General features: G+C 35.5%; 1 protein-coding gene across 3 annotated transcripts; it reads right to left on the reverse strand.

Moving 5' to 3' along the window:
• Positions 1-1,493: 1,493 nt before the first annotated feature.
• On the reverse strand, positions 1,494-11,471 carry stard3 (StAR-related lipid transfer (START) domain containing 3). Of its 3 annotated transcripts, none has more exons than XM_051873207.1 (15): positions 11,317-11,471; positions 10,144-10,391; positions 9,612-9,689; positions 9,122-9,199; positions 8,899-8,952; positions 8,595-8,712; positions 7,695-7,796; positions 7,555-7,610; positions 5,016-5,108; positions 4,875-4,937; positions 4,689-4,784; positions 4,414-4,493; positions 4,073-4,177; positions 3,900-3,993; positions 1,494-3,081 (listed from the first exon to the last, which is right to left on the reverse strand). In XM_051873207.1, the coding sequence occupies exons 2-15, from the start codon at positions 10,363-10,365 to the stop codon at positions 2,974-2,976; spliced, it is 1,347 nt and encodes a 448-aa protein (XP_051729167.1). In that variant the 5' UTR covers positions 10,366-10,391; positions 11,317-11,471; the 3' UTR covers positions 1,494-2,973. The 3 variants fall into 3 exon arrangements, with proteins under 3 accessions (XP_051729167.1, XP_051729168.1, XP_051729169.1); XM_051873208.1 differs by having other exon boundaries at positions 11,192-11,331; XM_051873209.1 differs by lacking the exon at positions 11,317-11,471 and adding an exon at positions 11,128-11,289.
• Between the last annotated feature and the right edge of the window lie 66 nt (positions 11,472-11,537).

The following is an 11,537-nucleotide window of genomic DNA, read 5'->3' on the forward strand; positions in this document are numbered from 1 at the left end:
TGTTCACAGAGAGCCGCTTCACAGACAGCATGCCAGTACAGATTTGAGTTCTTTTTTGTGTCTTATTGTGCTTGAATGGTTTAAAGGGGTCACTTTTACAAGATATAAGTCTCTGATGTCTCCAGAGTGTGTATGTGAAGTTTTAGCTCAAAATACCCCACAGATCATTTTTTAAAACGTTAAATTTGTCACTTAATGAGGGTGAGCAAAAACGCTCTGTTTTGGTGTGTGTCCCTTTAAATGCAAATAAAGCTGCTGCTCCCAAGAAGAGGGCGGAGTTTCAAGAGCTCCTGTTAGCAGCGCTGATTACCTCACACTCACTGAAAATGTCAGAAACTGTTCAGCCTTTTATATTCAAACCGGAGTCGGACAATGATGGAGAGACTCAAGAAGAAGTGACAACATGTAGAATTCTGAATGGTTACTTGATTAATTTATGTAGCTGATGTGGAGTTAACTATCTTAAAGTATTTGATTAGCATATTCTGTCATGATAATCTATAAATCGCTTGTGTGGGAACTGTTGTAAAATGCCTACAGAGCCAGAGAATATATGCTGCATGAAGATAGAACAGGTATAGTTTAGTTTAATTATGGTTATAACTTTTATAGCTTTTATGACATGCTGTTGCATTTGTGTTACGTACTGTATTGCAATAACATGGCCTCACCCCCTTTGTTGCGTGTTCTCGGGGGCAGGGTTTATATTCTAGGGTTTGTGATGTCACTAATCCGGGAAGAAGCTCGTTGTAGTCCCTACCAGCCGTTTTTGTAGTCCTTAAACAGAATTCTTTAAAAGAAAATATCTCGTTTTGCATTGAACTTTGAGCGTCGCAACCTTGCAACCAACATTTTACACTAACTAAAGTTAAAAAAAGTGAAATCATAATCAACCACTCCTTTAATAGCACTTAAATGAATGATAGCGTGATCATATAGGCCTACTGTAGCGCAGATAAAGGATGACAGAAAAAAATGGATGCTGTGTTAATTGCATTAAATATTAAATATACAAATGCGTATTTTTGTCAAATAAAAAGTGACACAAACCTGCAAATGTTTACAAGGATCACATGCACCAACAAAATTCCAAACCTCAATTTATGAGAGGAAGAGGGAAATAGAGAAGTGTTTGATGTGTGATGCTCATGTGAGAGGCTCATAGGCTGTCCTATCACATGGTGGACAGAGCACAACTTACTCTGCCAGAGGCTGTTAACTGAAGAGACATAATACAAATAATCATCCTTGTGATTATGTTAGGGTGGTTTTAAAGAAAGAGAAGGGAAAATATAATTAGTGGAAACCTGAACAACTTTCCAAACTGGGGCATCAAAAACAAAAAACAAAATCCAACACAAACAAACAAACAAACAAAAATCCTTACATAAGCCCTGTATTATCTAATTCAATGACATTGACTTTTTAAAGTGTTAAACATTCATACAATTTTGAGATTTAATATACTAAAACTCTGAAACAAACAAAAGACATTGTGTATAAACTGTTTGTTAGTTTTATTAAATGATTCTTGCATTCAGCAGAAATTCAGATTTTTGAATGACGTGACAAAATTCTGTATACTATTACTGTAAATCAGTATAAAAATAATAATTCACACAGAACCTGAATCAGAAGTGAATTCAAGTGAACTTCAAAAGGCTCTGCACAAAGAAATGTGGTTACAGTCTGTAGAGGCCAAAAAAAAAGTGTACAGATAAAAAATAAATCGAAATAACGTAAGCAATCCTGAATCTGTGATTTCAGTGAGGAAAACTGTAACAAAGGCACACAAGTACAAACCAACAAACAAGAACAAGACTGTTTAAAAAGATCAACATCATTCACATCATCACTGATCAACCAACTTAAACGTGCCATCCCTTAAAAAAAAACCCTGTAAGAATGTCTTCTCTGCATTAAAAGCAAAAGTATTTTGCTTGCTTCAAGGCAACTCTTCATGAAGGATACATTCACATTTTACTAGTGGCATTTCTAATAGTGGCAATAATAATCAAACGACTGGTGACCATGCCTTAGTTTCCTGTTTCATTTTTTTTTTTTATATATAAAATGCTATGCCCAATATAAATGTGGTAAACATGAGTGTATACCCAATAAAAGGCTGACAGTAATGCTCTGTGTGAAAACAAACTGACATGCAATACAGAAATAAGTGTAATAAATGCACATTTCAATAAAAGGCCCATTATATTCTCGTCAGATTGATTAAAACCAAGCGCAAATGTTTGCTTCAGTATTTTGTTGTTGTTGCTGCAGCATGTTTTACACATGCTACAAGTATTTTGGTACTAGTTAACCGATTATGTTGATTTAAGACAACTGCATAATCAAACTCTTAACCGTATGCATTATTATTAGACAAAATTATCATACATAGCTGAACACTGATCTATACACTACAGATGAATACATAATCTAATGCAGCAAAGTTTGGCCACAAGAGCCAATTACAAACCATAATAAGAACTCAAACGATAATTAATATTATTATGAATGTGTATGCATGTTCGATTAAGGCACAAGTAAAGCAGAATGAGAAACCGCAGTGGATTTGGCTCAGAATATTGTACAGAAATCATCCTAGCCTTCAGTCATGTTCACTAGGGGGACAACAGTGGTTTAGGCACAGCTGAATAATATCCATTTCCCCCTACACACCACAAGCTGCTCTCTGATAACTTCCTGTGCATGTTTCCAGCTCTTGTGTGATTTGACAGAATGATTTCTGACCTTATGTCCATGTGCTGCAGTAGTACATCTATATCAGCTTTAACTTCAGTATAAAGTGCAGCCAAACACTGAGACAGCCTGTAACAACCTCCTGCCAGTCAAAAGCAGTGCTGTATCTCCTCATGACAACTGTAGTTTAGAGGAGAATGAATATGGCGCAGTGTAATTTGAAGTTACCACGATGTAAACTGTGGCTGGATAAAGAGTCAAAGCCAGAGATCACCGGTAGGGGACGTGGACTTCATTTATATGCTGCCTGAGATGAGACATGAACTCAAACATGGTGGCGGCCAGTGACTGGTGAATGAGGTAACGTGGGAGGCGACCCTGTAAGAAGAAAATACATTTATAATAAATGTATTACATATTATATTTTTAGTGCTATCTAAAATAGGTAGCACCCTAGTGATAGGGTGTGTGTGTGTGTATATATATATATATATATATACACACACACACACACACACATATACATACACACACACACAAACAGATATTATATATTTATAAACTTACGTTAGATGCGAATAAATGGATTTGATGTTATATGATGTAATATAAAATATTTATATTTTTAGTGCTGTCAAATCGATTAATCTAACAAATGTTTGTAAGTATTTGTGTGTGTGTGTATATATATATATATATATATATATATATATATATATATATATATATATATATATATATATATACATACATATACACACACACACACACATAATGTATTTATAAACTTATGTTAGATGCGATTAATCAATTTGACAGCACATATTTTATATAAAACAATACATTTAATACTATTATTAATAATAAATGTATTATATTTAATTGTAAAATGAGACTTATTTTATAAATAAATAAAAATAAATGAGCGGTGTTTGCCTGTGCACAGCTCACCGCTCTATGGTTGCTAAAGTATTCAGAATTTTTTTTTTTTTTTGCATATTGCTTGATTTGTCTGTTGGATTTTTTTTCCCATCCATTTTAAAATCTGTGATAAATCTGAATGCTTCAAAATGTTATAGTGCACATCTCAACAAGTTGCATGGTGCAGGATGACATTAAATACTATATTTTATAAACGTATTTGAATACGTTTAAATGGCTTAAATGTACAAACTGGTGGCAAATGAAGCTCTTACCTTTAGGTCTGTATTGAGAACCCAGATGAAGGTGCAAACTGAAGGATTACTGTTGGATTTCAACACCACAAATCCACCAGGACCATTTTCCCCTCTGAGAAAGAAAGAGAGAGAGAGTTTAGTTTACAGCTTAAATATGTTCTGCATTTTGATTGGCTGAGGATGCGACAGACCTGACGTAGCGATTATGAGGGGGTTTGCTGATGTAGTTGGTCGCCATTCCTGCAGAAATGTAGCAGTCTCGCCTGCGCTCCACCCGACGAACATTCACAAAGTCCCTGAAGGTCAAAAACGAGAAAGAGACTGTGAATTCTCCATAACTAGTTTAAATTATCACATAACTACGTATAGAAAATATATACGTTCTAAAAGGAAACTCTACATTGCATTGTGAATACTGCAGCCTATTAATATGGAGAGCAATATAAATATACACTGTTTCCATGTAAAACAGGCCTAAGCTTCAATTCGACACACATTGAGAAGCACAAAAACGTCGTAAGCGTCCTCTCACCTGGGAGACACAACACCTCCAGCAGCTCCTGCAGATACATCATATGACACCATTGTGTTGTCATCCACTCTCTGTAAAATCTATGGGCAGATCAGAAGAGGGAACAGAGAGAATGTTAACCGTAATCTCAAATCCCTCCATTTTTTATTTTTGTAGCTTCTTAAAATTTTGTTTAAGGCCTTTTTGTCTTTATAATCCCTTTTCATTAACACACGCCTCGCACCCACATGTGTTTCAGCGGTCTTTAACAGAGATGTCTGTGAGAGAATGTGTACCTGACAAACAGACACTGTTCTGTTCCACTGCACCATCTTCTCCGGCTGCAAAATGACCTCCTGATACACCAGCTCTGCAGAACACTGCAAGAGTGCCTAAAACATGCAAAACACAGGTAAGTAACTTATTCTGTATATATGTAGAAACATGGAGTAAGAAGGCCTCATAATACATCGGGAACATACCTTTAAAATAAACGTCTTCCCATGGAATGGGATTTCAAGTGTATATACTGCATCTCCCAGCTCCTAAGAATGAAATATTTTCATATTAAACCAACCAAAACCATAAACAAATAAATACTGCAAGCATGGACATGTACATACACTAGTCTTCTCAAACTTCCAGTTTTCCTCTTGTGTGAGTATCTGTTCCACCACTGCCATGGCCTCCCGTCCCTGTCGTACAAACTCCTTGTCCTAAAAACAAGCGATTACAGAATGATCTTCCCATACAACGATGTAGGGGTGGGCGATATTTCCAAAATTTTATATCACGATCTTATAAAAAACAATCATGATCTGAATTGCAATCTTCCCAATTTTGAGCTGTACTATCGAGAATATCCAGACTGGAACAAGCCTATGGACTTATCTATTGGCACAATTTAAAACACAGTATTGCATTAGTCAGTTGTTGTCAACAATCAGTTGTCGAAAAAAATAGTCATTAAATCCTGAGTTAAAGGATTAGTTCACTTGAAAATTGAAAAATGAAAATTACCCCATGATTTTTCTCACCCTCAAGCCATACTAGCTGGCTTTCTTCTTTCAGATGAATACAATCGTTATAAAGTTATATTAATAAGCGATTCTGAAGCGAAGCGATGCGTTTGTGTAAGAAAAATATCCATATTTAACACGTTATAAAGTAAAATAACTAGCTTCCGCAAGACCGCCTTCCATATTCTTACGCCTTTATGTAACTTTTGAAAAACTGACATTGCGTCAGTTATGCATTTAGTTGAATACGGAAGGCAGTCTGGCAGAAGCTAGTTATTTTACTTTATAACGTGTTAAATATGGATACTTTTCTTACAAAAACGCATCGCTTCACTTCAAAAGGCCTTTATTAACCCCCCAGAGCCATGTGGAGTACGTTTATGATGGATGGATGCACTTTTTCGAGCTTCAAACAGGTGGTTTCTGTGCACTGCCATTATAAAGCTTGGGAGAATCAGGGTGATTATTAATATAACTCTGATTGTATTCATCTGAAAATCATATATACACCTAGGATGGCTTGAGGGTGAGTAAGTCATTGGGTAATTTTCATTTTAAAGTGAACTAATCCTTTAAACTTTAAAACAGTGCATAGTCTTCACTGTATGAATTAAATATACATTGATTCTTATTAAACCTACAAAAGTAATTCAGTCAAGAGTACAGTGATTTTGTCTTTTGTTTAACATTAATGACAAAGACAGCAGCAGGTATTTGCATTAGGCTTTAAGACTGAATGCATGGATCTAATATAATGACATGCATCCGATTTCTTTCCCAACTGTTTATTCACTTAAGACATAACTGACTGTCTTCATGTAAATACTCACCAAGACGGACATTTTGACATATTTTTCAGTATATTTGACCATTTAGGTGCGCACCTAAAACCCCAAGTATACCCCATCTCGCAGAGCTCACACTGAAAACGTTTGGGAATCAGTCTCTTTCACAGTTTAATGAGCTTTTAATAACTATTTTTTAAAATAAAACATGTCCCGCAGTAGACTGTATTTTACGACAGTCACGTTACATGATTTGGACGTTAGGTTTAGGCTTTCAAGGAGGGGTCGAAAGCACATCGCTTTAACGGAAAGGAACGGCATGCGGCACAATGATCATTTTATCTTGATTATCATGTTTTCATAATCGTTGGAAGCCAAATTGAAACCGAAACAACTGCTGTTGAATTGTTTTTCAAATGCGTCACCACGCACGAAAGACACATGATAGAGACACATGATATAATTTGGCCAGTCAGCCCAGCCATCTAGTAGAAAGTCATTGCTGTATTTTAACATTATTACAAGGACATAAAAATACACAATCTCTACAATTTGCTTGAAAAGTAGATTGTGAACGACTTCAAGATCGCCCACCCCTACAACGATGTAACTCGCTGATTAACTACCATAGCATGATGGAGAAACTAGCCAACTAGTCACGACTGTTTTTCGAAAACCATAGTAACCACATTAGTTCAACAATATAAGACTGTCATTAATGACGTCACCCGCAGATGGAGGAGTAATAATTTCTGCTAATTAATCTATTCGAGATCTCCGAGATGCTGCTGTAATAAACATGGCACCTAATGAGTAATTTACTGTTTCTGTTCCATGTCATTTTGCTTTATTTGATGTTTGATTCATTGTGGGTTCCCTCATACGTTCCCTTGCGCATTTTACGCACATGTGCACTCTTCAAAAACGCTTCTGATTGTTGACAAGCTGAATTATATAGATTAAAATGTAAATATATTTAAATAAAATTAAATATATAGAATGTACTGAAGGTTAGCTTGCCTATTGCACCCAAGAGCATGATCTGTTTAAGTCCACATCATTTAACATGAAACTATGCTTCTAACCACAGCTTAAGAGCTGTAGTTTCAACCAAGCAAGTTTGCAACACTGTTTTCGAATGTTTGTTGGAGCTATGGTTTCAGAAAAAGAAGAATCGTTGAAATATGTTGGTCACGACGGAACTTGCGACCATAGTTACTTTCGGGAAACACACCTCAGTTTTGAATTTTATAAAATAAGTGATTCTTATTACTTTTGGAAAGACAGAAATTTGGTCATTTTCAGATATTTCTTCAATGCAAACATAAAGAAAAGAAAGCAAGCAAGAATGTGTATACTTGTTCTGTTACTGCTCTCCTGCCAATACCCTCTTCATCAAGATCTTCCTCAGAACCTACAGAGCAAACACAAAGATTAGGCAGGAAATAAAGCAAAAAAAGACATTGAGTTGCATTAGAATGAAAGCGAACGGCGTTACCTGCTAGGGACTCCGGCGGAGAGTAAAACTGTCCATCAGACACTGCTCTAGGACCTAATAGAGGGGCCGGCTCACATGCCGCATTAACTGCTGCCAGATACACTGCAGGAGATGAGGAAATGACAGATCATCAATGCAGTGGTCTTCCTACATGGACTTTCCCAAACATCAGTGACAGTCTTAATGTGCATCTCTAGAACAAAGTAGAAGCATGCTTCCCTTCCCAAATCTTGAAGTAATGTGACTATTTGTGACGAAGCAATGCGACTACCTGACCACAAGACTATTAAAATGACATATCACAGGAAAAGGGTTTTTTCTTCCTCTTTTGAAAGGCCTTGCACTATGTAGGCACTCAAATTCTCACAATGCAAACTTCCCTAGTCCACCCACAACTAATAACCCAAATCTGCTCGCTCAGAAATCATCACGTCTATGTCATCACAACCATGAGCTAACTAAAATATGATTATCTACATATACATAACTAGTTCAGTATTATTAGATGTCTCAGACGTTTTTACTGATTTCATCTGGAAGAGGTCAGCCAATCATAATATTATGCAATTCACAAGTTTTAAAGGTACAGACACAAAAAGCTTCAATTCTAATGGCCTTTGAGAAAATGGAAAATGGTAATGAAAAAACAAATTATGAGGCCTTAATGGGGTTTGCCCTGAAATAAAATAAATGAAAGATCAGGGAAAAAATGACCTGCCATCAACTGTCTGCTATTTTCAAGTTTCAATAAACCCAACATTAACAAATATGTAATATTTCAGCTTAAAAAGATGCTTTTATGACCAACTTGTTTATAAAGAACTTCTATAAAACATGAATAATCAAAGGCTTTCATTTTGACTGATTTGTGTCAATTCAATACAGCCCTGATTTTCTCACCTCTCTCGTCCTCTGCTTCCTGTGTGAGCACTTTGAAATCCAGGAACCAGGTTTCCAACCATGCCACCACAAACGAGGTGATGGGAAGAACATAGCCAAAAGCATTCTGACTAAACAACTGAGAAAACAAGAGACAACTATGACCTCATACACCCATTTCTATTATCACAGTAATGTAATAAAACATATAAAGAATTCAGATATCTGTTACTGGTTCATCTGAGGAACAAAGACTATGTGACTTCCCCTCATATAATTTAAAACATTGAAATTGGTTAGGAAGATAAAACATTAACTATCTTACATCTGATATGATGACCTTGGTGATGAGGAAGGCGCTGGTTACCAGAGTAGTGATCTGAGATCAGAGAAAGAACAAAAAGACAATGATCATATCCAAATATATATATATATAGAACAGCTTCATCTCAGCCAGTGCTTCGGGGGATTTTTTTTTTTTTTTTTTTTTTTTTAAATACAAAATGCAAATACTGAGATGTTTATAGGCTGAGGTTGGTCTTTCTTACCGCAATGACCCACCAGTGTCTCAATCGAAATGCAGCATAACCAATCTGCAAACACAGAAATCTAAACACAGCTAAAAGCTGAGCGGGAACAAGCAAAGGAGAAAAAGAGAGGGATTATTGATATTATTGTCTGTGAAACCAGGCCATAAAGTAATAACTAAGGATTTAACAGTGCTGATCCTTAAGAACGTTAGTAAAATCAGAGTTTTGACATGTTTCTAGGATGCCATCAATGTTTTGCAGATTTTACAGACTAATGCTTTACCAAAAAAACAAACAAACAAAAAAAACAAAGTGGAACAGTTTAATGATTAACATTTTATACAGTGGTGTTTGTTTATACAAGTCTGCATTTGTGTGTTAATGAATAGCATGAAAGAGTGAGATATCACATCAAATCAAGAGTGAAAAGAAGTTTAAAGCCATTACAAAATTATAATCTTTTATTATGGTTCACAAAGTAACAAGGCATTTGCTTTTTGATACTTACAAATATATCAAAAAAAGATGACTTGAAGTTGTAGTTAACAACCTCATTCTCAAGACTGATCCATATACTCTTACTGATCTGAGAGATAGAGAGAAAGACAGATCAAACTTACCATGTTCAAATTAAAATTTAAAATGCACATACATGTACTATTTTATATATCTGTTATATATCTGTTATATATATATATATATATAGTTTATTTCCATATAATTCATAAAATATTTTCATATATTTTATAAAAATGAATACACATTTCTATTTACTTAATAAATATGGTTAAAAATAACTTAATAAATTAAATACTCACAATGCAAAAAAATACAGTTAAAAATAATAAGCAAACTACAATATGCAAATTTTGCATGACTCTTTTCATCAGAGGAAGTGAAACGGGCACGTACAATCAACTGTAAATATGAACCCAAATTAGAATAGTCAAAGCAAAAAAAGGAAGTACAAACTGCACGAGAGAGAAAAACGATTAGCACTGGGCAGGAAGACAATTTGGAAACACAAAATATAAACTTACATTTAATTCAATGATCCAGAGCAGAGTGATGAAGAGGAGGTCAAACGTAACAAAGAGGCAGAATGTTCGGCGGACGTCTGAGAAGGCTTTCCTCTCTCCCGGGGGCAGCGGGGGATAGTAAGGGGAGGGAAGGGAGAGGGACGCCTGGGAATACGAGGCGTTTAAAGAAGCAATGGCTGGAAGACTTCCCTCCAACTCTCTGTAGTCTACGCCGCTAGGCATACCTACATGCAGCTGGAGCGCATCACCTGAAGAAAAGATGATCAAACAGAGATACATGCTTTATCTGGCTTTCATGCAACAACAACACTGCCATTACACACAAACCGAAAGCACAGTGATCAAAGCAACATGCCGGAATACATGATCTAATCAAGCAGCTTTTGACAACTTTTAGAGCTGGTCTAAAGTAGCCTTTTGTAGTGTATCTGATTGCATATTTAAACTGTAAATATACTATATTTATGCTTAAGTTTTTTCATTTCTGCTTCAATCACATTTTGTTAAACATTTTAACATAAAATTGCTACTTCAAACATACTAAAAATATTTGTTGTAAAGTAATTGAAAATGTTGGCATGGCAACTCGAAAGATAATTATAGATCATTAAAATCTAACCTGATCTCTCTACCATATTTATGAAATTGACATTATGACAGCAGGTATGGTGATTAAACAGACCTTTTAACTTTCACTACTTGATAGCACTATCTTCCCTGTTTGTCTAAAGAATGAATAAATAAAATCATATGACATAAACAGGCCAGATAACATATTTGGCAAGCAAAAGCATCATATAAGGATGCAGTTATTGATTCTGCATTGTCAACATGAATGTAGTTCCACCGTGTGTGCCAATAGGAATAACAAACAAGCTTAAAACATATTTCACTGTAAAAGTTCCCGATAAACAATCATTCGTTAACAAATACTCGATATTCAGAAAAGACGTAATTAATATACATGAGTATATTCACACTTACAGTGTATAGCTCGTATATCGGAGCATAAACAAGCTTGTAGCTCTAAACTTAAACACTTACTAACCTCTACAGCAACTCAGCGTTTAGTTAACAGTTGAAAAAGCTTGTTTAAAAGTTTTTTTTATAAAAACCAAAACCGCTGTTAATCAAAAATCATCCGATGAGAGACAAAGTAAAGCCGAAACTCACCAAAAATCAGCGCATCACTCTCATTATCAGCCTGCAGTTCTTCCGCGATAATAACCGGATGTGAAAGAACGTCACATCCGCCAGCTGATAGATCGACACTCTGACGCGCTCGTGGTTGAAGTGTGAGAGAGATGGCCAAGCAGTCTCTTGTATATGCACATTTATTATATAATATAGGAGATATAACACACACACATATTTAAATAAATGATAATGAATAA

Source organism: Ctenopharyngodon idella, chromosome 19 (assembly GCF_019924925.1).
Source record: "Ctenopharyngodon idella isolate HZGC_01 chromosome 19, HZGC01, whole genome shotgun sequence".
NCBI lineage: Eukaryota > Metazoa > Chordata > Actinopteri > Cypriniformes > Xenocyprididae > Ctenopharyngodon > Ctenopharyngodon idella.

Coding starts and splice junctions, on each gene's coding strand:
- stard3 (XM_051873207.1), bottom strand. CDS start 10,365: ATGCCTAGCGGCGTAGACTACAGAGAGTTGGAGGGAAGTCTTCCAGCC. Junction 9,690..10,143: donor TCTGGATCATTGAATTAAAT/GTAAGTTTATAT, acceptor TCTATCTCTCAG/ATCAGTAAGAGTATATGGAT. Junction 7,797..8,594: donor GGAAGCAGAGGACGAGAGAG/GTGAGAAAATCA, acceptor CATCTCCTGCAG/TGTATCTGGCAGCAGTTAAT.